Here is a 27,375-nt window from a genome sequence, read left to right on the forward strand (position 1 = left end):
ACAAGAGGTATTTAAATGCTGCTGGATCCCTCCCAAGGCAGCAGGCAGTTTGCACAGACATTGTTTTACCTTGAAACCCTTTTAGGAAAGCTCTGGACTCAAGACTGTGTTGTAGGTGATCTATATAGGGCAAGCATCAATAACGGCTGCTGAACGTTTGCCACCCCACGGTGACTGCAGTACCCCTTTTCTATTCTAAGCAGAAGGTTCAGCCCTGCCTCAGGCGAACCTAACAACAGGAGCTAATGTAAGCAACCCTGGCTTTAAGATTTTGCTAACATTATCAGCAGCTAAAGAGAAGCTTCTCCAGCAGGCAATTCAGAGAAGCCAAGTTCCTATCTCACCTGGCAGCAACCTCCTTTTCTCTGTTCTCTGCCTTGGGACACTGGGGAGAAGTCAATTAAATCGAGATCCTATTTTTCTTCTATTGAGTTTAATTCCTATCACTTTGTAAAGAAATTCGTATCTCACAAACATTTAGCTGATCTGCATAACACGAAGTGAAAGCCTCGTCTTGCCTTGTGCAATGACAAATTCACCCAGCTGTTGTTCATCTGAAGTCTGAACTCTGGCTGCTCAGACTTGCCCATTGAGTTCTCGCTGCATAACACTGTAGTTTCTTGAGGGTCTCTGCAAGGTGCAGTTCCCAACCTTCCACGAGCCTACACCTCCCTCTGGGTGTGGGTGGCTCATACCTGGAAGCAGACCTGTACAACATCTGCCAGTAGTTCTGGAATAGGGGCGTGACACGTGTAACTCCAGTCTACCTATTCCCAAAGCACAGACACAAGGGAAAGAAACGCGTGCAAAGCAGAAATCAAGATTCTCTGTCTTCTACTGTCTTTTCTTTGCGTCTGCAACAGATTAAAACAGGATTTTACTTAATTCGTGTCTCTCTCCTCTTTAATTTTCCCAGTTGCTCCGCACACAAAACCTTAACCTTGTCCTTTAATGACGAACTTACGCTGGAGACTAACAGCTGACAAAGGCATCTCGCTGGATGAAAGGAGAGGGATTTGGTCATATTCTACTGAAGTATTTAAACAGTGTATGATGTTGTTTGAAAGACAGGCAAGGCAAGGAAAGACAGACTGCTTTTGTGGCTGGTAAATATCCTTTGTTCAGGAAGTTTTTGTATGGAGAATAATATTAACATTAACAGGATCAAACCTTGTTCTATATAAACAGAAATCCTCCTGCCCCTCCCTCCCTCTCTCCATTTATGAAAACTTCAAAACACAGAAGGGAGAACTGTCTCAGATCATTCATTTTCATGCCTTAACGAAAATAAGCAGTTGTCTGACATCCTCTTGGCAAACAGTTTAGGATTTGAATCCCTGCATGTACGTTTGCATAGTTAATGACTAATTTCCTCTGCCAGGGAATGAATAGCTTGAAGGCTGATGGACGAGCCGTTTTTAAGGCATACGTACAGCGAGCAGAGCACTGCCAGTACAGCGGTCTTTCGTGACTGATCTCTGCCTTTGAATATCATTGATTATTTCTGTTAGTTTGCTCAAAAGCTTTGTCAACAAGAATTCATCTTCTTCCTCTGCAGGACAGAGCACTGAAAGGAACTGCCTCCCAGCTCAGCAGCCCCCCTCCCGACACTCCCCCCCCCCCCCCGTGCTCCCTTTCCCTGGAGCTGCTGCACACCCACGTGCGCGTATCGACAGCAGGGAGGGAATGAGACAGCGTTTTCCAGATCTAAAACCCAGCGCCTAATGAGAAGCTATCCCCTTGCTGCGCAGCTATTAACAAAACTGTCCTATTCATCTTCCCAGATAAAAAAATCCTTTCAGTTAGTCCGCTTCAGAGATTTCGAGCTGGGATATATGAATCTAAAGCAACCCATGCTTAGGAAAATAACGTAATCGTTTCTTGGCCTTTCAAATATTTTTCCAAGGTTTTTGGCTTTATTTTTTTTTTCTTTTAAAAGCACGGATTCTGAATTTAAGTCTATAATTAAGAGCATTGTGGAGTAGGCAGTGAATCAGGGAAGATAAAAAGAACAAACAAGAAAACACAATTCTAATAACTGAAAATTTAATTTCTACAGGTTCTTTCTCCAGAGAGCCACTGACTGGGCTAGCCAGCATGTTTGCTTTCCAAGTACATATAAGCCATTTATCAAATGTATTGTTTGGCACTGTTTACTGTGTGGTCACCCACCTCCTATCCAACCGTAGGTGCAGGGCTCTGACTCCAAACAAACAGAAAGGGGCCAAGATGAGATTTGACATCTTACACAGCTTATCCAGTACTGGCATCTGACAGCTTCGTTACGGAATGACAAATGGGACATTGAATTCTCAGAGCGGGCAACACTGGAAGGGGTTAAGAGCTGTGTTTGATGGAAATGGTTATAATTACCAGACAAGGCAAGAGTAGCCCTGAAAGTTACCTGCAAGATCCTGGGGCATACCGTGAATCTGGTGTAACTTGCAAATTCAACTCTTTTAAGACTAGTTTGAAGTCTGAAGACTAGTTTGAATAGTTTGAAGAAGTATTCCTCAAAAATAATCGGGGAAAAAGTATTTTCATAAATAAAGGCACAGGCAAAAAAAGCCATTAGACTGGGATCCAAGACTGGAGGAACAATATCTATCACCTGTCCAATTTAGTTGCCAAAATATAGAGTGAGCGAGCTGCATTTTTTTGGCTAGCTGTTCTGAGAACTGCTAGAAACTTCTGAGAAGTAACAGGGCGGCTCCAAACATCTCCACATTGTTACTGTCACATCACTTACCGATAGGGTTTCAAGTATACTTTTGGAATAACACTTATTTCCAAATCATTTTCCAAACTATGTTTTAAATTTGATTTACTCGCCCATTCCTTCCATTCTGACAGTGGTAGCCAGCTGCATAAAGTACACCAAGCCTAACTGAGCAACTGAAAAGAGAATAGGTATCTATTAATATTAGTTGGTGCACAGCTGCCTTTCTCACCTAGAAGGTACCTCCTAGAAGAGACTGACCTCAAAAAGCAATGAGCAAATTGTTACAGCAAATGACCTTGCACATCTGTTTTCCTTGGTTCCAGGCTGAGGAGTTAGCTCAAAAAAAGAGAGGGAAAGTTGTGGTGTATCTTGTTCCTAAATAGGTACACTCTTCACACCTGTTCCTCTACAGATGTTCGAGCAAGAAAACTTACAGCTCAGTTTGCCAATAAATCTAATGTTATGAACCAACCGTATAACCTGAATGTTATTCAGAGACCTCAAATCAGAACAGCTATTAGACAGAAACCTTAACTAGCGTTTAGTAAGTAAAGTCCTTTGAATAATTCATACCTTCCACGTGTTCATGGCAGCATCCTATGCTATCCCCATCACAAGGAAAGAGACGTCAGTTGCCGGCATGCTCTAGATTTTAACATCTTTCATAACTGCTACCAAAAAGTCATGGTAAATTATTAACTTGCAGATGGCTGAGCAATCTGCGCCTCCCAACTGCTGCAATTGTAGGCAGCGTCATTACAAAGGCACAGAGAATGGTTCTCGCACCTGAAGGAGCAGCAGATGTTCTGAGCCAGGAGGATGGCAGAGAAACATTGCCCCACCACTTGGGAAGTATCACAAAGAATAAAGATTAAACAGATGAGTTAAGACTGAGTGGAAAGGTATATGTGGGAAGGCAAGTCCAAAGGGTTTGGAAGGAGGTCACAAGTGGGACAACTTCAGTATCTGTAGCATAAAATCACTTTTCTGCAAGCCACGATCACACAGCAGTTCAGTTTATAAGCCTGTTTGTTTTGTCTTGTGTTTGTTTCAGTTCCTTCCTGATAATTAGTCTTATTAAATAAACAAACATAATGCTTAGGTCACATCCAGTTACTTGTAAGAAAGGCACATTTGTATGTGAAACATGGCACATAAAATATTCACACGTTAACATATATTATAGCAGGATGCACGCAATTCTGAAATAAAAGCAGCAGGAAGGAACAAAGGGAAATTGCCTACTTCTTTCAGTCTTCAGTCCAGAACTTATGATTTCATCTCCCTGGAGAAGTGACTACAACAGCAAGAGCAGGTTTTGCCCTTATAATTATCAAAATCTCTCTCCACCTTGCTCCATGTGCCACTGTTGCTGCCCTAGCACTTAATTGCTCTTACACAGTGGTGTCTGTCACAGGTCAGTAAGTGCATTTCTGCATCTTTCTAGGTTCTTCCAGTAAGCATAAACGAGGGGCAGTCAAAAGGAGAGGGGTGCAGATCCAACCAGTGATAATGAGATGCAAATTCACAGCCTTTAATAACAAGGCCTTCCAAAATCCTAGAAAGATTTTACCCTCTATTTTTCAGCTGGCACTGGAATGACTCCAGAAAAGCTTTACATTTAATGCACTGAACTTCAGGATGTGCATCTCATCATTCAAACAGACATAATCTAGCAGGTCTGCACCAACATTCCCACCTGTTTTGTCAGCGGGGCATGATTCTCCTTCGTTTTCTTCTCAAAAATGCCAGAGAGCTCATCACCCTGCAAGACAGTAAGGAAAGAAAAAGTTTATGATAGCAACAAAACTAAAAGCAGCACCATCAAGTAAAGCAAAACCAGTAAGAAAACTACGTCCTACTTCCACAGCCTTTTTCTTCGTTATTATTAGGATTTGGTGATGCAGCTCTTTACAGCAGCTCTTGGCAAATGTTTTTTTGTAATGCTAATTAAAAATATACAAAAAAATTATGTAAGATCCAGAGATGAGAACCCAAATGGAAATTCTTAAAAATGTTCAATAATCCTGAATTCTCAGAAGGACCACTTCATGAGAATCTTCCATGATGGCAACAGAGTACGATTCACAGAGCTACTTTGCAAAAGCCACACAAAAATGGATGTTTGTAAGCTCTTTTTTGCTGTGCATTTACTCCGAATCCCTTAATGCCCATAATTTGTTGTACATACCATGAGTATTCTGCTGCTAAAGCCACAGTATTTCAGCCTTTAAATTGCAGAAAAAATACCCACATGCAGACATTGGAGCAAGCAGGTCTGTGACATTTTTTGGCACCATAACGAAAGTCTGTTACACCACTCAGTATTTTCTTTCCTTTCTTTTCTCTTCCTTTCCTTTAAGCTAACATCCTTTTCCTGTGCCTGAGGGAGAAGGCAGTTGATAAAAGCCAAGTTCCTGTCCACAGAGAAGTTTAGAAGGCAGCCAAGCTCAGAAGTTCCTTGAATAAGCTATATTCCTACCACCGTTTTCCCCCCGCCTCTGTTGGAGACGCTAGAGCCCCACACAGGAACCAGACTCACATTGTTCAATAGCCACGGACGTTTCCACAGTAGCTGGGAGGGTCGAAAGCTTTTTCCGCTCTTTGTTAAACTTTTTCCCCCCCCCTTCCTTCTTCCAACTTTCCAGTTAAAGAATGTTGCCGGGGCATTCCTGAATTAATCCAGGCTGTGCTTCAGAGAAGAGAACAAGAGACAGGTGTAACTAGGTGGGAAGAAACCCACAATGCTAGTGAAACTTTTGTTCCTCTGTAATACAATAGGACTGGCAAAGCTGGCCAGACACTCGGACCATCATGGATATCACGATGGTTCAGTGCACAGCTCAAAGCCACAAATTTACGAGACCTCTGTATACCCCCAGAGGACTCCTCTGTCACACGAGGAACAAGGTTATTGGGAGGCAGAAGGGCTCAGGGAGAATATTCAAGATTACCCTTCAAGTGTGACCTCCCCACATCAAGAAGAGAGAGAGGATTTTGAAGCTGCAAGCTCACAGTCTCGAAACGGGTAAGTACCCCAATGTGTCTGTCTTACACGTAAAAATAGTGCGATCCTGTCTGGTACCCTTTGTATCCTGTTGACAAATGACCATTTTCAATAGAAGTTTCTCTTTAAAATACATTAGATTTTAGGGATCAGTCTATATCCAAGGAGAGGTTTAAATGTTTTAACTACAGAAACAGAAATTGCTTGTGGAGGATGAAAGCACAGATGGGACTGGCTCTCTACCTAGTCCGAGATGGCAAAACAGGGTTAGGGGTTTGGACACACCTGGCAGATGCAAAGCCTTCCAGTTCTGCTGTAGCACCATAAAATAAATGCTATTTCTGGCAAAGCAGAACTGGAGAAAAACCATTTACTAACTTTTTCTCATCACAAATTAATGCTGATTATTTTTGCTGATCATGGCAACCTTTGCCCATCGTCGGCATGTGCTTGGCTACAGACTCGGGCCTTGGAAATGGAGAGAGAAAGAGAACGGCAGGATGTTAGCAAAATAAAAATAGTGAAGAATAAATATAAGAGAGTAAAGAATAATAAATAAGCATGAAAATGACTACAAATTCAACCCCCACAAAAGGTTTTCATGACCGTGAAATGTTTCTCGGGGCAATCTACAGCACAAAAGTAGCCATGCTGAATGGAAAAGGCATGTACTTCACTAGAAAGATTTCTAAACACTATGATTTTTTGTAAGTTTTACAGGGCACATAAGTAGGTCTCTAAATGTTTAAAATAGATGAAAACCAAGCAGGACAGTGAATGAATCTTTTATAGCCCTGATGGATGGGTACTGCAGAGCCCTGTTTGGGAGAGCTGAAACAGCAGCACAGTGAGTGCTGTTCACAGCTCAGTGCTTTAGGATGCCCTGGTATTTTTCCCTTTAAATGCTCTTGAGGAAAGGGAAAAAGGGAGATGGAAAGAGACTACAAAACCTTGCTCATGTCATGCTTCCCTTCTATGCAAACTGTAGTATGCAAAATTGTTTCTAATCTCACCTATGTGTAAAATTAGGGCCTCCCTTCTGCATGCAGCATGGTGAGTGTATTAAAACCCTGCGGTGCTTCGTACCACACCTTCCCCCAAATCTGTACCTCCCACCATTAACCTTAAGTAATTTTCTAAAGCCTGTAAGTGTTGACTTCCAGTTGCCTGATGGCTAGTGTTTGATAATGACATGCCCTGTTAATTCACCAACTCCTGGTTAATGCATTTCAGACACCATCAGAGGAAGGAACACAAAGCCTAAGCGGTACTGTGGACTGCCACATTATACTGCAAGGTGGTGCTAATCATTTGATTGCTAGGTGAAATGCCAAAAGCATTCTGAAAACTATAAATACTACGCACATTTAGCAGTGTAAAAAAAGTGTATATATGGGTCAGCAAGACACTGTAATACACTGTCCTAATAGGGATTTCTTCCTTTGCTATGTAGCTTTGTTCAGCACTAGCTATTACTCATCCTAATTTCCTCCCAAGAAGATAAATACTTCCTCCTTTTATGGAGACAGTTGCATAATGAGTCAAATCATAGAGTTCTTCCCAATTATAAAGCTATGTTGATGACTACAGGCAATCAAAATCTAGCCTGGCTGTAGCTTTAAGGTGTATGTTCTTTTGCTAGAGCTGTCACATTTATAGTGCACACAAGCCCAGGAAGGTGATCCATCTTACGAAAGAAATCTGGCACTTTGAGAAGAATTATGTCCAAAAGCGAGGTGAGAGAGTGTGAACAAGAAGAGACAGCACAGTTCCCCTTGTAAGCGCATTTGAAATTCTAAAAATTCAAAGAGCTGAAGCAATGTACTTTTTCAGATCCTAAATTTCTCAAATGCATGTCAGGTGCTCATAGCTGGAGTACGCTGCTATGCATAGACAAGAAGTTGTCATCAATCTGGTATTTCCTCCCTATAAGTGTGACACATACCCTGGAAAAAAACATTGAGGAACTGGGCTTCTACCTCTAAAGCGCAGAGCAAGAAGAAAAGCAGGATTTAATCAGGAATTGAGAGATATAGGGGAGATAAAGACATGCCACAAAAGAAGCCCAGGCTCATAAACAAGAATTTTCTACCAAAACTATGTCCCACTTACAGTTTGCTTTTGAAATACAGAAACACTTTGTTTTCAGAACTTGGAAAAAACCCAAACAAAATCAATGGTAACTTTGTCTGTGAGATAAAGTTTTGACTCTCATAATTGTCTAACAAAAATGATGTGGGTTTTTTCCCACCTCTTGCTATTTTTCTTGTGTATTAGGAGCAGTGGCTGTTACAAAATAACGTAAGATTTTTCTAAAAAAATTACAGTATTATTTTTCTTAGTGCAGTTATCTGAATAACTGAGACATCATGACTAATATACCCAGGGCAATTAGTCAGACAGATTCCTCTGTTTCATGTTTCAACATGTAAGGTGAAATGACTTATTAGATCCCAGCTTGGATATGGTACTTTACTAATGAATTCATCTCACAATAACAGGATTATTCTGACAAGAGAATCAGCAAGAAGACACTAGTCTTTAGGTGACCTTTTTAAAAAGAGATAATAAAGTTGTTCCAACTTTTCTTTAGAGGAAAACCTAGGTAACAGTTTGGTATCTCAGCTGTTTGTATCTGAGCAAACAGCTGAAGCCCTGCATATTCAAAGCGGACAAGTGCTTGTACACGTTACTTACAAAATCAAAACTATCAAGAGGCCAATTTTCCCAGCGAAATCATCTTTTATTCTTTTCTCCCCAGCAACTGTGCCCTCATATGAGCTGCTTGGTTTGACTTTAGATATTTTATTCTATGGTTGAGGTAAATGGATCCATGTGTACACAAACTGTCAGCAGAATTAAAAAGGGAAATGAAAGCACAAGTATATGAAGAGACCTGTACTGTGAAACGGCTGGACTATATTAGCATTTGTTTTAGCAATGGAAGATAAAGGGTAAGAACAGTAAAAACAGGTTCTGGATTTCATAAATACTCCATGCATAATACCCAAAATAAATACATTTTCACTCTTCATTTCCTATATAAAACAGATGCCTAATGCAAAACTTCATAGGAAGACTCTGCTGTTACTGGTGGATTTCCTGCGTATGGATACAGGCAGCTAAAATGAGGCTTGAAAAGCTGCCTGGGCTATGACCAGATATGTGGAAGTTCTGCAAGTGACCCAGTAAATATCAAATAAGAGCTTGCATTAGCTCATTCCCTACTCTAATAGTCACCACTATTGGAACAGATTCAAATGCTGTCTGATCACAAGTCGTATTGAAAGGGATAATTAAATACATCAATGAGACAATACACCACTGTTGTTAGCCTGACAATCGCTATATGGATGACACACCTGACAGCTCGTGAAAACTTGCCCTGAACTGACAAGCCACCTTGGAGATTTTTCTTTCTTTAGAGCCGCTTCTACCAAACACTTGGTAATGACGCGTGCCTGAGCAAGGCATGGTGCTGAGCCGACCTCAGGGGAGCTGCAGCTGAAGGAGAGGGCCATTAAGTATACAGCTGCATGCCCTCCCTTAGGTTCTACAATTCAGACCTGGGCAGACAGAACTGGACACGCATGTCCTTCTCCACACAGCTGCATGGGAACCAGGAACATGGTGACCCAGCCTTTGAAAGGAAAGATTCCCTGACCCTGGGAAGAACATGCTATCTTCTCCATACCCTTGCCATGAACTTACCTCTGTTGATCAGAGATCTATGGAAAGACCTCTACTGTAATTACACTCAGAAGCGCTTGTTTTCTCTCCCTATAAACAGGTTTTTCTCAATTCAGGCAATGCACTGAAGCACCATTAGTGGAGCAGTGTACCCCAAGGCTCCTTCCTATCTTTTCTCAGTGCTGAGCAGAACTGCAGCCAGCTGGCCTTAATCTAATCCACGTGCCCACAGCATCAACAACAGTCAGGCTAACAACTCAGGTTTCATGTACTTGCGTTCATATTTAATTAACAAAAAAAAAAAAAAAAAAGAGAAATGAAGCATCTAAAAGATGCAATCCCATCACGTGCTAGCTCTGACAGCAAAGCCCAAAGCTGCCTGTACCCTCAGTTGGCCTATCCTGTCTGTCAAGCAACACTGTAAACCAGACCACTTAAGCATTCCAGGTTAAAAATAATCCTAGGAAAAAGCAGAGGTTATTTTTAACTTCCTCCCCTCAGTAACCACACAGAGAGAGTTGGTCCCCAAACAGAAGGCTAACCCAGTAAGGGAGAAATGGACTGTGGTGATAAAATGGGAAGTAGCAGAGCAACTAAAGCTGGTTTCCCCATCTGTGGCAAAGTCTCACAGAACTTCCCTCTCTCTCCAAAAGTGCAATCATTGCCAAGTAGCCCCTGTTTTGGATTTGCCCTCCAATTGGATAGGTGATTTAGATTTTCTTCTTTCTCTTTAACCCACAAACACACACTCTGCCTGTCATCTATTGGGATTTTTCTTAAAATTACAATGTATCTCAAAAAAAAAAAGAAAAAACAAAAGCAAAAAATTCCCCAGACTCCACTACCTGAACTACAAGTAGGAAAGGCAGAGGTCTTCAGCGTAAGTAAATCCTTAATTGCATTAACATATTTCGAGGTTTGGACACACGATTCTGTGAAGTCGCCCTTGATTAGAGGAAGGCTTTCTGATGTCAGCCAGGTGTGCTGTTATCTCAATGAAACACTCACCTCTTCCTCTAATTTAGCACCAAGACAGCCACAAAGAAGCAGGACTCTCTTTGTGATTGCCCAGGGTGTCAAAATACAGAACAACTATCCTCTGAAGCGCAGACAAGCAGAGGAAACCCAAATCAGTCTTACTCTAAGGAAAGTCAGAACAATGCTCAATCTTAATAGCATATTTTTTTTTGTCCGCTTTTACAGGAAAACATCTATTGCTTTAATAAAGACCAGTTTCACACTGACTTATCTATCGCTTCAAAATTAGACAGGGACTTTCTCAAGAAGCCTATGGGATACTGAAATTTCCCAACAAAGGGGCATAGCACATACCCTTAAAATAAAGCAGATTTGGATGAAATGAGCTAAATGTGATCTTCAGCCCCTGATATCCTGCAATCTAGTGGAATGGCCATTGAGTGCTCAACAATAGCTTTTGCAGTGCCAAGTTCATTAACAGAAGCAACAGTTTCCTACCAAAGTTAGGTACTTGGCTCCTTTCAGAACTTTAGGAAATTCTCTGATATTTGGCTTTTGCTGAGCTGCACAGCTGCAGGCGGAATGGCTCTCCATTAGCACGTTTGATGCAAATGACACACAGCTTCACTGCATGCGGTGCAGGAGTCATCGAACACTGTGCCCACAGGATTGTTTTACTTCACTGCTCCTTAGTGCGAGCTGCAGCAATTCATTCTTTCAGCAGGTAACAAGGGACCACATATTTCAGCATAGCCACAGAACCACCATCGGCACTACCACCACGTGGATCCAAAGCCGTCCCACTTGCGCGGGCCAGCACCCCTTGAACGAGTGATTGGTAGCCAGCCCTCAGCAAAATTACATGCAGGCCCAAAACGTGATTAGGGCAAACCCTGGTGCACATTACCTGCGCCCAGAGTGGGTGGCACCTGGGAAGCTGGTCTTCCTGTGCATTTTGGACTCGCTGGTATCACCACAGCTGTGCTATCAGGTGGCTACCGGCTGCAATTCCTACTTGAAGACAAGGTCTGACAAAGGAGCGAGCGTGCTACACTAGGGGTGAACTTGCGTGTGCAGGGATCAAAAGGTTAAACCCAAGTGTAAGCTGCCCTCTGAACAGGCTGTAGAACTTCTATTACAGGGAGGATAATATAAATGAAGTAATGGCTGTGGATGCTTTGTGAAGAGGAAAAACCTTTTGCATTTATTTCCCTGAAGTAGCAACAGTTGGATTTGGCTCAAACTCAGCTCCCAGACAAGCCTGCTTTTTCTTGAGCTCCTGCTCCCAGTAAGGCTCCAGATTAAGGACTGGATTTTCTCAGAAAGCCTTCACTGCACTAATTTTTTAGGACATTCTGCAGCACAAGTCCCAGCTGATAACAGACTAACTGGCACCACTGTTGGAACAGAAGTGGTCTTCAGGCAGCATTACTCAGGGCTCCGAAGGCTTCCAGCAGTGTCTAGAAATCCACCTGTTTAAAACTACCACTGCCACTCTTTCCAGCCCAGCTTGTTAAGGTAAACTGCAAATCAATCAGACTGCTTAAAACCCCGTGACAACCAGGGTGGTTCATGGGACGAGTCACAGGAAGATCCCAGAGCCTGCCTGAGAGGGACCTCTACTCATGCTAAGGGAAGGATGGAGAAATACGAGAGTTTCTGCTGTGAGATTGTAAGACAGGGTTGCTGGTTGCTCAGGAAGAGCTGGAAATTCACTGATAGATCACCAGTGATCACTTGCTGCCCGCTAATTAAAAACACAGTGGCATACATTCCATGCTCCCTCAGAGAGCCAGCACCTTGTTCAACAGCTGAACACCTCCTGCAATAAACAAAAAGACAGGTCTGTCTTAAAAATGATGTGCACAGTCCTAGTTTAGATTAATTTAAATGTGGTATTTTACCTCTGTTTTATTGAGGCTGCTTTTTCTTGTCAGTGAGAATTTTGCACTGAGGGAAAAACAGAACATAGATTACTCTACAGTTAAAGCCTCATTCTTGTTTTCTGCTTCAAATGGTATAAATCAAAAGTCATTCTGTAGAAGTCAATAGAAAGTGGCTTGTTTAAATTGGAAGAACATAGTCCTCTCTACTGCAGCCCATTTAAGCAGCAATAATTGCTTATTTGATGCCCTTTGCACAGTATCAATAAGGAAAGTGTTATGGACCTGAAAAGTTTTGCGCTCTGTCAGCAGTAGACACAGGAATAGCTGGACAGGAGCTTTCAAGGTAACTACAGAAACTGGATTCCTTCCGAATAGAGACCCAAGGAAACTGATGTAAAGGACAACCCAGTTGTACTAGTATAGCCAAAGGAATAGCAAAACTTATGGAAAAACAATATCCTGAAGCTTTTGATTAGGCAAAAATTCCACTGACCTAGGAAGTGTCTGAAATTACGCATTGCAGTGCCCATCATGAGAACATGTAACTAAGAAAAATAAAGTATGTAAGTACTTAGCTGACCTGGGGGGCATTCCTCGCACTATCATGCTGCAACTGTTGGCATAGCAGTGTATAGAAAAAAAAGGGACTACCCCATATTCATCTAAGCAGAGTGATAATTACTGCAGACCAGCCATCTCGCTTTATTCTCCTGGTTCAGTGGGTTTTACTTTGTTTGCTATGATATAAGGTGGTCCAGCCAAATCCTGCAATCAGATGTAGAACTGCCTGCATTTTGCTATCATAGAATCAATTAGGTTGGAAAAGACCTTTGAGATCATCAAGTCCAACTGTTCACGCAGCACTGCCAAGTCCATCACCAAACCCTGTCCCTAAGCACTGCATCCATGTGCTTTTTTAAACATCTCCAGCAATGGTGATTCCACCACCTCCCTGGGAAGCCTGTTCCAGTGCTTGACCACCCTTTCTGTGAAGACATTTTTCTAATACCCAACCTAAACCTCCCCTAACACAACTTGAGGCCAAGGTCCTCTTGTCCTATCACTTGTTACTTGCGAGAAGAAATCAACACCCACCTGGCCTACAGCCTCCTTTCAAGTAGTCATAGACAGCAATGAGGTCCCTGCTGAGCCCCCTCCTCTCCAGGCTGAGCCCCCCATCCCACGGGTGCCCCAGCCCCTTCCCCAGCCCCTGCCCGGCTCTGGACACGCTCCAGCCCCTCTGCGTCCCTCTGGCCGTGCGGGGCCACAGCTGGACATGAGCCTTGAACCTGTGTTTCAGTAAAATCAGAAGGAATATCTAACATAAGAAAAAAAAAAAATTAAAATCAGTTTTTAGTTTAAAGATCTTAAAGGTTCAAATAAAAGGAGCTTGAGCTAACCTAGATTTGTTGAATCTTATTTAAATACAGACTTCTTTGTCATCAGATGTATTTAACTGCAGACAGAAGAATACACTTGCCTCAAAATAAGGCCAAAGAGGATAGACACGTGAAGACTTTATTCAATAAGGAGATTAGAATAAATCCTAGGAAACACACACGTAGTCTATCAAAGAAAATAATTCAGATACTTTGTTTCTGGTTTAAAAAAAGGATTAATATGCTTGGAATGTAAAACAGGAAAAGTAACTGAATAAATGAAACATCTGTAGCCCTGGATTTGCTAGGGTTCCCTCAAGTGTTGCTCCAACTTGCAGTATGTGATAAACTTTACCATTCCCCAGACTGGAGAGAAAGCTCTTCTGCTCTGCTCAGACCAGCAACTTCTTTCTATTCCTCTCTCTCCTTGGCAGCAGAAGCTTGATTCAAAAGCAAACTGTATTAAAGAGAATAAAAGCAGAGGGTGTTAAGTTGGTTATATACTTAGTGAATGAAGCAACGTAACTACAAAGAGGGGGAAAAATGCAGAAGCAGAACACAAAGCTGCTGCATTCAGAAACCAGCTGAATAAAGCGCTGTTCGTGAAAACACCAGCTCTTTGAAACTTCATAGCCTGATCCAGGCCCACTGGTGCCAGCAGATGAACTCCTGCATGTCTTGCTGAACTTTAGATCAGTCTTTACATTGTTTCACTTAACATTCAAGAATGACGTATTTTCCCTCAAGGTTATACAGTTAAGGAGTATTTTTAGTTACAGATAGCAAAGTGTCCTTAAAGGAAGCATTTGATAAGATGTGCAAAAAATACTGCAATAGAAGTTTCCTCTTTGGGCACATGTATCTATATCACAGCTTATTAAAGATGGGAAAGATATGCCTCATTTACTTATATGATGAAAGAATAAATTTCGGGAAGCTTCACTTAATACTATGTTTTGATTTTAACCACAGTAACTTTTAGTGGTTTCAAGTTATGTAGCCCTTCATCTCCACAAATAAGCTTTTAAGATCAAGCGAGAAAGAACTAGTGACCAGACACTAAAGAAAAATGGACATAAAGAAATATGCCCACCGTTAAAGGAAGTTGTTATTGAGAGCGTACCAAATTCCCCTTTTTTTCATGCTATTCATTCTGCATGCTAATAACTGTCCAAAGTATGCACCAAGCTGGGATCAACCACCAATTCAATTTCTGATAGAACATAACCCCTTTCTACGAGTGAGAAGCCCACCAGAGACCTCCAACACATTAACAGGTTTTGAAAAGGAATCCTCGTGTTTTCCGTTATGTGTGTGTGCACATTGACATGTGCTACACAGCTGAAGTACTCAGTCACACGATGCCCCATTCTTGCTCACACACGTGTTGATGCATGTAAACATTTGGTTTAGATTCGTGTGGCTTCCATGACTCAAAGGACCTGTTGGAAGCTGTGTATGGTGGGAAAAACAAATCAGCCCAGATGGTGATTCATGGGGTGTGGATTGTTTTCGTTAGGAAAGAACAAAACACTAAAGCCAACAAAGCCTATTTTAAAAGGAGGTTTCCACAGTGAATGCAGACTCCTGCCTGGATCTGGCAGGCATCCCATGGGCAGACCTAGCAATGATGCCAGCGAACTCCAACAGCAGCAGCGCCTGGTCACTTATTTCCCCAGAAAAAAAAGCAGAGGATGTGAGGGGGGAAAACCCACTCCCATTTATGGCTTGCTGGGCACATGAGAGAGGACAGCCTAAATACAGGCGCAAATCGGGTCTCTGTTTCAGAGATATTCATCTTAAACCAACCACTGACAAGCAATGCAGCCTTACAAAGCCTGGCAGACTTATGGGCACCTTGGAGACAGACGTCAGCCAGGGCACGTGTGTTCGTCTGTGGCTTCAACTGAATTGCCCGGTGACACAAGCAGAGCATTTGACTCTCGAAGATTAATGATTTAATAAAAATTTGAGAATTTGTGTTCTGGTTCAGTCCCACAGGAAACAAGGCTCCCATTGATAAATGGGATAAAATTCTCCCAGTCACTTGCAAAGGCCTTAAAACTACAGCTCATCAAAACAGCTGGTTTGGCTTGAAATCACCACGAAGGCTGCAGCCGCCTGCTTTCCTGTGCAGCCCTCCCAGCGCCACAGGCTCCGGCAGATTCCTGCCCCTGCTTCTAACAGATGAAGAGTTTTGCTTGCATGAGCGTCCGCTGAAATCGTAACCACATTTTCCTTAAAAAACAGGGGAACACAAAAGGCTGTTTATGTCCCAACAAGCCTGGTGAAGTGTTCCCAGCTAGCCCAGGCTGTCTGCCCTTTCCAGCCTGATGCCTCCAACTCCTTTGCAGCTTCTTCCCCTTCTCCTGGCTGCCTGGCCACTATGGCCACAGCTTCTGCTTTTGGGCAGGACTCAGTTCCCCAATATTTCTGCAACTCTCTCAGACAGGCAATTTTTTTCCATACATGCTGATTATCAGAGATTTGGTTCCTGTGTTCCCACTTAAAAATATACTGCTTAAAGTTCAGTTGTTCCCATTATAGTTATTACTCCTCACTTCTGGTCTTGGATAACTGTCACTTCTGATCTTGGATTTTAACCATTGAACTTCAAACAACATGTCTTGACTTTAAACTCTTGAAAAGGAAGAGATTCACCTACACTCTGGGATTAATAGATGCCTATATAATTCTGACATGTAAAATTTACCTGACTAGTACAACTCACTTGTCCTTGCTAGAAGCATAAAGCAAAAACCCAAGAAACCCAAGAAAACAACCCTCACTTTTCCAGCGCTATTTTCCTGCAGATGATAGGAGAAACTATTTCAAAGCTAGTCTAACTAATAAAATGCAACCGGTTACTGTATTATCTTGAAGTAATACTTAGGAAGACATTGATTGTTAATGGAGTTTTTGTCAGATTAAGTTTTCAGAAGCAGTCTGCCTCAACCTGATGAGTCAGTCATTAGGCATCTGAAATGGCAACATGCTGAGAAAGGCAATTTGACATTTAAAGTGACATTAACCTGCAGGTTATCATGGATTGGAAATTTCTCCCGCTAAATGAAAGGACTGGAAATGGAACTATAATGCATCAAAGTTTAGACAATCAACCCTTTTGTAACACACCGAGATAAACATCCCAGATGAAAACAAATGAACTGGGAGTGGAGGGAGAAGCCAGCAAACATTTTCCATTTTCCTCATCATCAAGCTGAAAAAAGAAAAAAAAAAAAAAGAAAAAAAAAAAAGGGAAAAAAAAGAGAAGAAAAAGGAAGGGCCCTCTGCATTTCACTCTTCCTTGGCACTGTTACAAGCAGAGACTTAAGATGACCTACTTCAAATTCCTTTCCCATGTCTGTCTTCCACTAGGAACTGGTGCTCCTTCACGCAGTCCCGGCTGGTAACATACATAGAAGCCTGCATGAAGGAGAAGTACATCATCAATTCCCAACAGCCCTGCCTAAATGGAGCACCAGACTGCCAGAAGATCATGTAAGTATCCTAAATAAAACCACTGAAGAAAACAGAATTTTCTCTGAAGTATCTAAATGATAGTTTCAAAAGTATTTAGTGACACATTTCAAAAAGAATTGAAGCATCAGCTCAGCCTAATACCAAAGTGATGCAGGGTCTGACTTACGCACCTAAGGTGATCAGGCATTTCAGTAACCTGGGAGAACAACTGCCTTTCTAAGCCATCAAGTACAGGACCACACAGTGATTCAGTGATTTTTCAAATCTTCTCACATGTTTGTTCAGACACAAACAGGGACCACATGTTTTCCATGATTTTCAGGTCACAATACACATGCATAAGTTAAAAAAAATCTCTGCCTGCAGCCATCAGTAAAACCATTTATGTGGCAGGAGTCAGAGATGGGCAACTGGCCAAGTGCTTACTCTTCTTTCAGAAGGACTGGCTGCCCAAAGAGTACTGGTGAAAGCCAGCGGTGTACCTTAAGGTACCAGGGCTGATACATTTTTAATGTTGGGAGACACCGAGTCACAACGCACTTATGAAGTGAAATAATATTTAATACTCACCTATGTTTTCACATCTATGTAGTTACTTGATTGCAAAAATGCTTTTGTTATTTGTTAATACAATTAATTCCTCTTTCTTTGAACAGAAAAAAAAGTTTCACAACTATTTTAGTGGAGTTTTTACAAATTTGTATCTTCCTTGGTACCAGTGACATTTTGGGATGTTTGTTTAAAAATAAAACTTTCTCTACAACTCATCAGAATATTACAGAAGTTGAAGCTCCATCCAAACTTGATTGCAAAGGACTCTATTACAATAAACATCGCAGTTGCATTACTGATAGTTGCATAAATTTGCCATCTGTGACATTTCTCAGACTTGCATCAGATCAGTGTCAACATACTTGGAAAAACACCTCTACCAAAGAACAATCAAGCGTGAGGCAGAGCACTGGAGCCCTGCTCACTGAATAGTACTTAGATGCTGTCTGCATGTAAGAGTGTGTACACACCTCCTGGTGTAGACAGTAATCCTGAAAAGCAATCTTATGTAGGGGAAAAAAATAAATCACTGTGGACTGCCTAAATGTTTTACTAAGCAGCAGTGATACAGTTTATGACAAATGTCTTAACTGCATTCTGCATTAGTTGTCTAGGACACACTTGGAACCAAACTGCTGCTAGTCCGAATGATGCCAGCTGACTGTAACTTGCAATCTAATGCCCAGACCCTTACTCCCCAGGTACAGGAAAGCTCTGAAGCCAGTCTATCAAGTGAAACAGAAGGTTTTGAAGTCTTTACAGTGGAAATGCTGCCCTGGATTTATTGGCAAGGACTGTGAACAGCGTGGTAAGGAAAGCCAGGGAACAAGCATGAGAATTAAAGACTAAATGCCGGTCACAGTGGCAAGAAAAAAGTTTGCCTATTTGTTTCTCCTCTTTTTGAGAACTGATGCCTTACTTTCTTTAATCTGCTATGCCCTAAATCACGGATACCCTGAAAAGAAGTAGCAGCTGTAATTAGCTGTAATTCTTCTGCTGGTAGCATCTTTGTAATCTTTACACATGGAGAAAGGTATTAATTTGCTGGGGGAGGCTGGGGGGGGGGAGGAGCTGTCAGATGTACAAGTCCATTTAGGAACGTCTAATTCCAGGTAGAAACTGGTGACATCAGAAAGTAACACTAGTATGTGAAATGCCCCTACGGTCAGTTTACAGGATGAAGTCATCTGGCTAGGGAAATCACAACGCATCCAAGTTCAAACAAGGTAGGCAGCGCTCACTCCGCCGCCTGCATTGCTGCCTCCTCTCTGCTTCCCCTGTCTGCACATACACCGGCTCGTAGAGCGGGGAGCAGCTCTACAACACAAGAACAGAGGCCAGGCTGTTACTTCCACGGAAGCTCTAGCGATAGCTTTTTACATACAATAAACTACTACAACTCTTTACACTGCTGAATAATGGTGAGTGCAGCTACTAAGTCAGAGAGGGGAACATTGCTTAAAAACTGGAGTGTTTCACAGCGTGGGCAGGATTTAGCAAATAATACTCCAAAAGCAGAAAAAGAATTTAAATGGATAAAAATGGATAAAATAGCAATTAATGCAATCAAAACAAAAAAGGCAAACATCTGTGTGAAAATTTTCACACAACGTATGTCTAACTCACCTACAGACTTCACAGATAAAATGGGAATGTCTCTTTTTATCTCTGTAAGGTTTAGCTTTTTTTCCCCCACAGATAGCTTTTATTTGTAGATTTATCTCCAGGTGATACCTTGGCCTGACCTTCATTTATAACGTTGGAAAGATATTACCAAATGCAGTGCTTCTAGTCTAGTCTCTCCTTCGTTACGCTCATTGACCAAACCCAAATGCTCCACCTTTATCTCCTCGTTTGTACAGCATCACTCACTGTAGCCGGTGCCAGCAGAATGTTCAGATAACTGTGGAACAAGGAAGAGAAATTTGCAGATCTTTTGATAGGACCCCCCAGAAAAGCAAGCATACATACATACAGACTTATTTCCTAGGAGCAATAACTCAGCATGAGGTAACACACCACCACCACCGCACAGCATGAGCGTTTATGCAGTTGTACGCCAATGCTGTACCACAAGCAAAGTGAATTCTCCAGACAAGGTGTTCTTTACCCAAGAAACCTGCAACGCAGAAACCTGTCTCCACATCAGTAATACTAGACATGAAATTGCCCTGCGTTGCTTTGTTAAATTGTAGTAGTTTCTGTCTAAAACATTTTCACAGATGTATTATGTCTCAATTACAGATGCCAATTTTATTCTGGTGCCAGGAAGTCAAACTGAAGGACAGGAAGAAGAGGAGTTCTCAAACCACAGTATGTGCTTGAGGTTACTTTGCTTGCCACTCTTTTACCTCTCAGCCACTGACGAGAGAGAGATATGGATTTTTTTAGCTGCAATTTTACAATGATAAGCTATGGACAATATCTCTAGTGAAAGCATTATTTGGGAAACCTTGTATACAACTACATTTATTGGCATGAATGAGGGCTTTTGCTGTATCACTACACGAATGCTCTAGACAAAGCATGCAAAAGTTTCAAAGTTGGTCTGGTCATCAGTGATACCCAGTGAGAATGCCAGCTGGTACAGAGCATTAAACTTCAATGGCATGCAAGTTTAACCCTTTGCTCTACTAAGAGGATTCACAGGAAAGCATACCATGCTTAGAAGTCTACCAGAAAAACAATCCGCTCAAAATCCTATTTCAGAGCAGCTACCCAGTAGCTTTTTTTATTATGAAGTAACATAGATTTGTACCTCAGGCACTCCAAGTATCCAAAAAGGACCTTTCCTTACCTTCTGGGAAACGGTGTGGCTTGCAGTGCTATGAAGTATCTTCTAGCAATTGGCTTTAGGGCAGTACTGCAGCTCTGAAAGAGTTGTCTTTATATTATGCTCTCAACACCGAATGAATAAGCAGTTTCTTTAAATGACTTAAGTTCATAAAACATTAGATTTAAAAGTCAAAGTTAACCCTGGGGGGCGAGAGGCCCCCAGGATGGCACAGTTGGGATATACCACTTTCTGCAGCTCTCAGCTATGACACTGGCACTCTATGCTTAATGTGTATGCTTAGTGGAACATCTCAATTGCTCTTTCATCTTCTCCTTTTATTTTGGGTTGGTAAACCTTGCTACCCTTTAAGTCAATGGCTTGGAAAGGAGTCATTATTCCAGGATATTTTTGTGGCATGGGGAGATTTTAAGTGAAGAGCATTTTACTGCCATCATGGCTACTGTGGCTGAAGTTCTGTTAATATTTAAATATATTTGGTTTTCATCACTGTTGAAAAAACTCTTTGCAAGGAAACCACAAGTTAAGGTGCTATAAATCAACAAACCTCCTGTCAGTGCAAAATTTTCAGAGCAAAAAGCACACAGGTGTTCTCGGAGATCTTGTAGGAATACCTGTCACCTGGTCGCTGCACTCCATTGCATGATTTTGTTTTTTTAATCTTGTGATTAGTGTCAACATCAGTGGAATCAAGAGAAATGTTGGAAGTCATTCAAAATCATGAGGCTTTACTGGATGATCTTCAAAGTGATATTCATCAAGCAGTCAGCAACTTAGGTGACTTACAGAGAATATTTGAAAACAACGGTACAAGCATGGTGTTAGAAGTGAACCAGAGCAATTCAGGTGAGAGGTCTGACCCAGAATTATCAGCCTGCCAATAGGCCCTGTACAACCACGCAGATCAGAAAAACTTGAAAACAGAAATACCCTGATAGTCCTTGGTCTGCTGGTTGCTTCTAAAGAGAGAAAAAAATACGGTTGCAATTCCAATACAAATGAATGAATCTAATTAAGGAGTAACTTGAAAAGGGAAATGCAATGGAAGGCAGATTCCTTTGTACTCTTCAGAATATGCCTTAACAACAGAATAAAGAGGTTGCTCATACTTAAAATCTGTTAGCTTACTATTCTGCTTCTATGGCTTCTTTTCTCCCATGGGGATGTAGAGTTTAGATTTGGGTTTTGTTCTTTTTTCATACTCATGCTGTGTACTCTGAGGGGAGGAATACTGGACTGGTGTATGTAAAAAACCCGATAACATTCAACCCGTTCCTGGAACATTATTCCCGCCATATACAGGAGTGGGAAAAAAACAAGGCTACTGAATTTGAGCTACTAATGTCAGCCACTGCCTCACAAAAAACATGTTCTAATCATCAGAAAATGGTTTGGGTTGGAAGGGACCTAATCATCATCTAGCTCCAAGCCCCCTGCCATGGGCAGGGACACCTTCCGCCAGAGCAGGTTGCCCAAAGCCCCATCCAGCCTGGCCTTGAGCGCTGCCAGGGATACAAACTGTTGTCCTCAGTGAACTTGCAGGCATTCAAGTTTGAACATTAAAGACAGAAATCAAACCTTATTAAAACTCCTACCTAGTACAGATACTTCACAGATTTTTCAAGTGACTTGGTTCTGGTTTACTTATTCAGTTGTTAAGATGCTGTATAACTTTGTGAAGTAGAAGGTATGTTGTAGAAAGCATCAGAACAAGAACAACATTATGAGACAGCCAAACAAGCAGGAGCCTACCAGCTAAGAACTGTTGTGAAAACGGGCAGTATTTTTTATGACTTACAGGGCTGTCAATACATATTTAAGTTATTGCCTGCAGACTCAAAGATACAATGTGCTTCACAGTAACCTTGATTTAAAATTAGGCTATTTTTGCAATTGTCAAAATTTATCATGCGGTCAGATTCTGGGGAGTAATATGGCAGTTACTATAGAAAAATACATACTTGACTTACTCTGGCAACACCAAGATGTGTTCCGAAAGCAGAATTTAAATTTAATGAAATTAATTTTTTTTCAACGGTGTTAACAGATCTACAGGAAAGGCTTCTGCAGCAAGTTTTGTTTCCCCACGTGGAGAATTTTCTAAGGAAACATTTTAACCCAATGTGGGCAAGCTTCAACAGAAGCTTACAGAACCTCTCGACCATGGTAAGAAACTTGTCCCATGACGTGCAAGTCAACAAGAAAAGCATAGAAAGATTCCAAGAGAGCACTGTGCCCAAGAAGGAATTCCAGGAGCTGGGAACTAAGTTTGAATCAAAAGTCCAAGAAAACATCGTGAAAGTAGATCAGTTGAAAAGAGATATAGAGAACCAATTGCAAATGCAGCAGGCCAGTACCCACTATAATCTCACCACGATCAAGGCAGATACTGACACAAAGCTCAAGAAGTTTCATAAGATACAGCAGTCTCATTTTGTATCTTTGAACAACAGCATAGCAAATGTGAAACAAGAACAAAACAATCTTGAAAATAAATTTGAGATTTTGAAAAAAAATTTAACAGAACTCTCCTCGCATCATGGTCCCAAAGATGAAAATACCCATTTAACCATCAGACAAATAAACGACATTCTGACAGGGCATGCAAAGCAGCTTAAAGAACTTTACATGGAGTCAGATGTGGCCTTTCAGAACATTGCAGTTTTAGAGAGATGGTTTAAAGAGTTAAAAAAAAATATCTCAAAATATAGGCCAGAAGATCTTACAATAACTTTAATGGAGAAATCACTTATTATGGAAGAAAACAAAGCAGCAATGGAAAGGCAGATAGCAGAGCTCAACTATACTCTCTCAAATCTTCGGGAAAACTATTCAGATCTGTTGAGGTACATGGAGGAATGTAATTGCCAGAGATTATCTTCTGACACTGACGTACTGGAGGAAGATTTAAAGAATATCACTTATTCCCTTGAAGGCACCCAATCAAACTTAAAGGATATGAAGCAATTAGAGTCAGTATTCAGAGATCTCTTGAGGAATGAAATTGAAGAGCTCTCCTCAGCTTTTCCATCTATCCATCAGTCCCTTAATCTCCGTCAAGAAGAAAACAGACAGCTTCAGTCACAAGTTACGGCTTTTTCAGAAGACATAGGCTTCTTGAAGAAGAAAGATGAAGAAATTCATCAACACATCAAATTTCTCAACAGTTCTTTTGGCTCACTTTTAGAAGATGCCATGCGGCACGAAGCAGCACTGGAGGCTTTACTGGGAGAAGAATTTATGGAAGTCTTGTTTGAAGAAGATCCTAGTATTCTAATATCATCAGTATTTCAGCTGCAAGAATCTCTCAGACACATCTCAGATAAACTCCAAGAACAAAATGTGACTTTAGAATCTCTTATAAAGAGTTTTCACCTGTTGGAGAGAGGTCAACAGAAAAAACACGATGCTCGTACATCTCCCATGCATCCCAAAGAAGAAATGCAAACATCCTCCACTCTAGATGAAGCTAGTAGTCAACGCAGCATCGTAGAACATATGGAACCTAACTATGAAGCTGCCAAAGATGACTTGGATAGCTCAGCTTATCATGATATCATGACTCTGAAGAATGATATCAAACACCTGAGCCTGGCAATCAAGAGGCATGAATCCAGAAATGACATGAATCTCTGCTGCAATCATACAATAGCAAATGTAATTGAGCCACTCAACATTTCTGTGGAAATTCTCTCAGCAGACTTCGCAACCATCAAGCAGAAGCTGGAGGAACATCTGCTAATTTTTAAAAAACTATTTGGAAGCAACGAAGAATTAGTTGCCTCAAATGTAAGTCTGGATGTTACAAAGATTCAGTCAATGCTGACCAGAAAGGGGAGAAGGCAACAGAAAGGTCAAGGCAAGCAAAGAGACAAGAAAAAGCCTGAGAAGCACAGAGAAAATACCCAAGTGATAAGTGGAAGAAATACAGTGCAGACAGAGCTTTTGGAAAAAGGTGGGTTCTTTTCTTTTACTTGTTCATGTGCAGGTCTGGTTTCTTTCTGGGCCCTGCTCCAAGTTCCACACACAGAGCATATTAGCTGTGAGACCTGTCAGGTACCTTGTGGGATGCTGGAGGGAGAAATGCTGGCGTTATTTACATCCTCCCCCCTCCATCAAAATCAGCAGTTCCGAGTGAGAACCAAGTCGATGCACTGCTGCACTTTGCTTGAGGCCAATAAAATTACACCCATTATAGCTGCTGGGAAATTGGCCTTGAACTAATTGAGCTTCAGATGTTTAGAACACAAATTTTGTTTGTAGATGCTCATGTTAATACAGTAGCAGTTTTCTCTTTTGAAGCTGACAGGGGGTGCTAGGCTTCCCGGTCTTGACTTTTCCTCTATTACTTGAGTCTGGAAGGAGCATACTCAAAGCACCACATCTGTTCTAATGCAGACAGATACATTAAATGAACTGCTATAATTTGCACAAGTGGAACAGGGAGGACCTGCCAGAGCGAACACTCTTTCTTACAGCTAAGCTTCAGAGACAAGTTTTCAGCTCATACTTCACTGTGACTGGCCGTTTCCCTTTCCCACTAAAGATGTGGCCATAAGCACCTGCCTGGTAATTACAGCCATCGCAGTTTTAGCATTGGGTTTTATGATTGTAGCCATTGTTACAGACAGAGCAAAAACCAGCCCTTTCAGGCATCTGTGCTGCAGAACTGCAGTTAAGACTGAATAAGCAGAGAATGTATTTCAAACTGATTTATTTTTAAGACAGCAAAAAGTGCTACTTCTCTTTTTCCTGGGTGGTCTCAACTTTATACTTTCCAAGAGCAGTGGTTCAGGTATTTCCAGGGAACCATTTGACTGAATCCCAGGCACATACCCATTTCACGTCTTTAGCTCTACAAAGAAGCATTCCAGAAATCAGGCCTGATAAGGTGGGACATAAGTTGAAGCCCTGAATCCTGGGAAAAGAAGAATGCTCACTGCTAAAATCCTGTTCCTATTTCTTTTTCAGATTCATTGGTGGCATTCCACGTGGGATTCTCAGAAGGAAAGGATAAACAAAAAACTCTGAGGTTTAATGAAACTTACCTCAATTATGGAAACAGCTATTTCCCTGAACATGGCTACTTTAAAGCACCACATAAAGGTGTCTACCTGTTTGTCATCTCTGTGGAGTTTAGTTCGGGACCAGCAGTAGGACAGCTGTCCTTTAGCCGTGGGTACAAAAGAACTCTCTCAAGTAGTCAAAGGAAAGCACCAGATGGAAACACCATGACTACTTTTGCTATGGCAGAAATGGAGAAGGGAGAGAAAGTATGCTTTGAATTGCTGCAGGGCTCTGTAGCAAAACGGAGCCCACCTGGGACAACGATGAGTGGATTCCTATTATTTAAAACTTGAATAGTGACATTTTGTTTTACTGATATCTTTCCATAGATACAATGGATCAATTCACTATTGCTTCATCTGTGATGTATTCAATCCTACTGCATGTGTTTAAACATAGCACTACCCTAGATTTGTCTTCATGCTTCTTTTCTGGAAGTGTTTGGCTTTTGATTAGTTGCTTATGAGCAGCAATGGGATTGTCTTTCAAGTGGTAACCCAATGGTTTGGACTCCAAATGTATCAGTACGCACGTTCCCAAATCTTTCCATTGTGAGAAATTGTACCTAATTAGAAAAACTGTTCTGTCGGACTGTCTTCACTTATAATGTAAATAATTTCCCATTTCCCCTGGCAAAAGAGTATCCTCCCATGGCAAATACCCCACCACTGGCATGGAAAAGATTTTAGGAAGGACTGTATATATGAACTTTCACATTTTGTAAATAGTAGCTTAAAACCAAGAACTCAGGGCAATTTTACCTTTTAGCTCTCTGTGGACCACAGGCACTCACAGTCTGTCTTGTAAACTCCTGCAACTCACTCCAGTGTGTGCACAACATGAACACTGGAAGAGATCGATCAAACCCAGTAAGATGCACCCTATGCTAGTACTTGTAAGCAAGGATCTTAGAAATGGCCTGGTCTTTTTGCTTCTGAGCCTATGTTGTACTTCAAACACACCACAAAAATTTAATAGTAATGTAATATTGTTAAGACAAATTACGTCTACACATTTAGACATTAGGAAAATGTCTACAACATTCAAAAAATATTGGTGAAAATGCAGTTTATTTTCAAAGATAACCCTGAAGAATATTGTGACCTCAGACCAGAGTTCAGCATTCGGTAAATAGGTAAAACCAAGCAAGCAAATAAAACTTACAGCAAAAAGGCAAGCTTTGGTCTGCTGTCATTGTTGACTATAAAATAAATTTATAATTAGAGTAAACCAAAACAGTACTGCAAAACAAAACCAAACCAAATCTGAACTGCAGAGTAGTTTTGAACTTCCAAAATCTCAATGTCTGGTCATGTCCTGAACTTTTCTTCTGTCAAATAAAATATCCCAAAGCTTTAATTTTAAAGAAGTAAATTACTATGGTGTACTTGTCTATCCTCATGCTTTACCAAAAAAAAAAAAAAAAAATTAAAACAAATTTGCCAAAGTTAAATACATTTAAAATTCCCAATGTTTTTGATTAAAGAGGTAAATTCTTATCATGTATTTTATGCCCTTTTAAGGTAGCATTTTCTAATAAAAATCTATCCTGCCATGAAGGGGTTTTCTCCCCACCTACATGTATTCTAATCAACACTAAACTACAAATTTGTTAATAAACCACATCGGTACAAATACAGATTGCACTTAAGACATCATCTTGACAAGCAGACAACATGCATCCTCTGAAATAGCTACAAAGCAGTTTCAGCTACTGATTTGCTGAAAAGATTGTTCTTCTCCATCCTGAAAAATCCAACAAAGCAAACAACTAAAAATGATCTCCCATCTACTCCTAACAAGTGCTGATTTTCGTA

The 27,375-nt window shown here is 41.2% G+C and overlaps 1 protein-coding gene across 2 annotated transcripts; it reads left to right on the forward strand.

Annotated features, from left to right (window-relative positions):
- Window positions 1-223: 223 nt before the first annotated feature.
- MMRN2 (multimerin 2) lies at window positions 224-26,735 on the forward strand. 2 transcript variants are annotated; one of them, XM_080402781.1, is made up of 7 exons: window positions 224-5,750; window positions 17,041-17,163; window positions 18,399-18,505; window positions 19,942-20,010; window positions 21,164-21,337; window positions 22,539-24,446; window positions 25,463-26,735. In XM_080402781.1, the coding sequence occupies exons 1-7, from the start codon at window positions 5,467-5,469 to the stop codon at window positions 25,849-25,851; spliced, it is 3,054 nt and encodes a 1,017-aa protein (XP_080258907.1). In that variant the 5' UTR covers window positions 224-5,466; the 3' UTR covers window positions 25,852-26,735. The 2 variants fall into 2 exon arrangements, with proteins under 2 accessions (XP_080258907.1, XP_080258908.1); XM_080402782.1 differs by lacking the exon at window positions 21,164-21,337.
- The last annotated feature ends 640 nt before the right edge of the window (window positions 26,736-27,375 follow it).

This window comes from Falco punctatus, assembly GCF_963210335.1.
Source record: "Falco punctatus genome assembly, chromosome: 9".
Lineage (NCBI taxonomy): Eukaryota > Metazoa > Chordata > Aves > Falconiformes > Falconidae > Falco > Falco punctatus.

Bases quoted from the DNA above. Each gene is read 5' to 3' on its own strand.
- MMRN2 (XM_080402781.1), top strand. From the start codon at position 5,467: ATGCTAGTGAAACTTTTGTTCCTCTGTAATACAATAGGACTGGCAAAG. The intron at 5,751-17,040 runs GTAAGTACCCCA...GTCTTCCACTAG, and splicing joins AGCTCACAGTCTCGAAACGG to GAACTGGTGCTCCTTCACGC. The intron at 17,164-18,398 runs GTAAGTATCCTA...CTTACTCCCCAG, and splicing joins CCAGACTGCCAGAAGATCAT to GTACAGGAAAGCTCTGAAGC.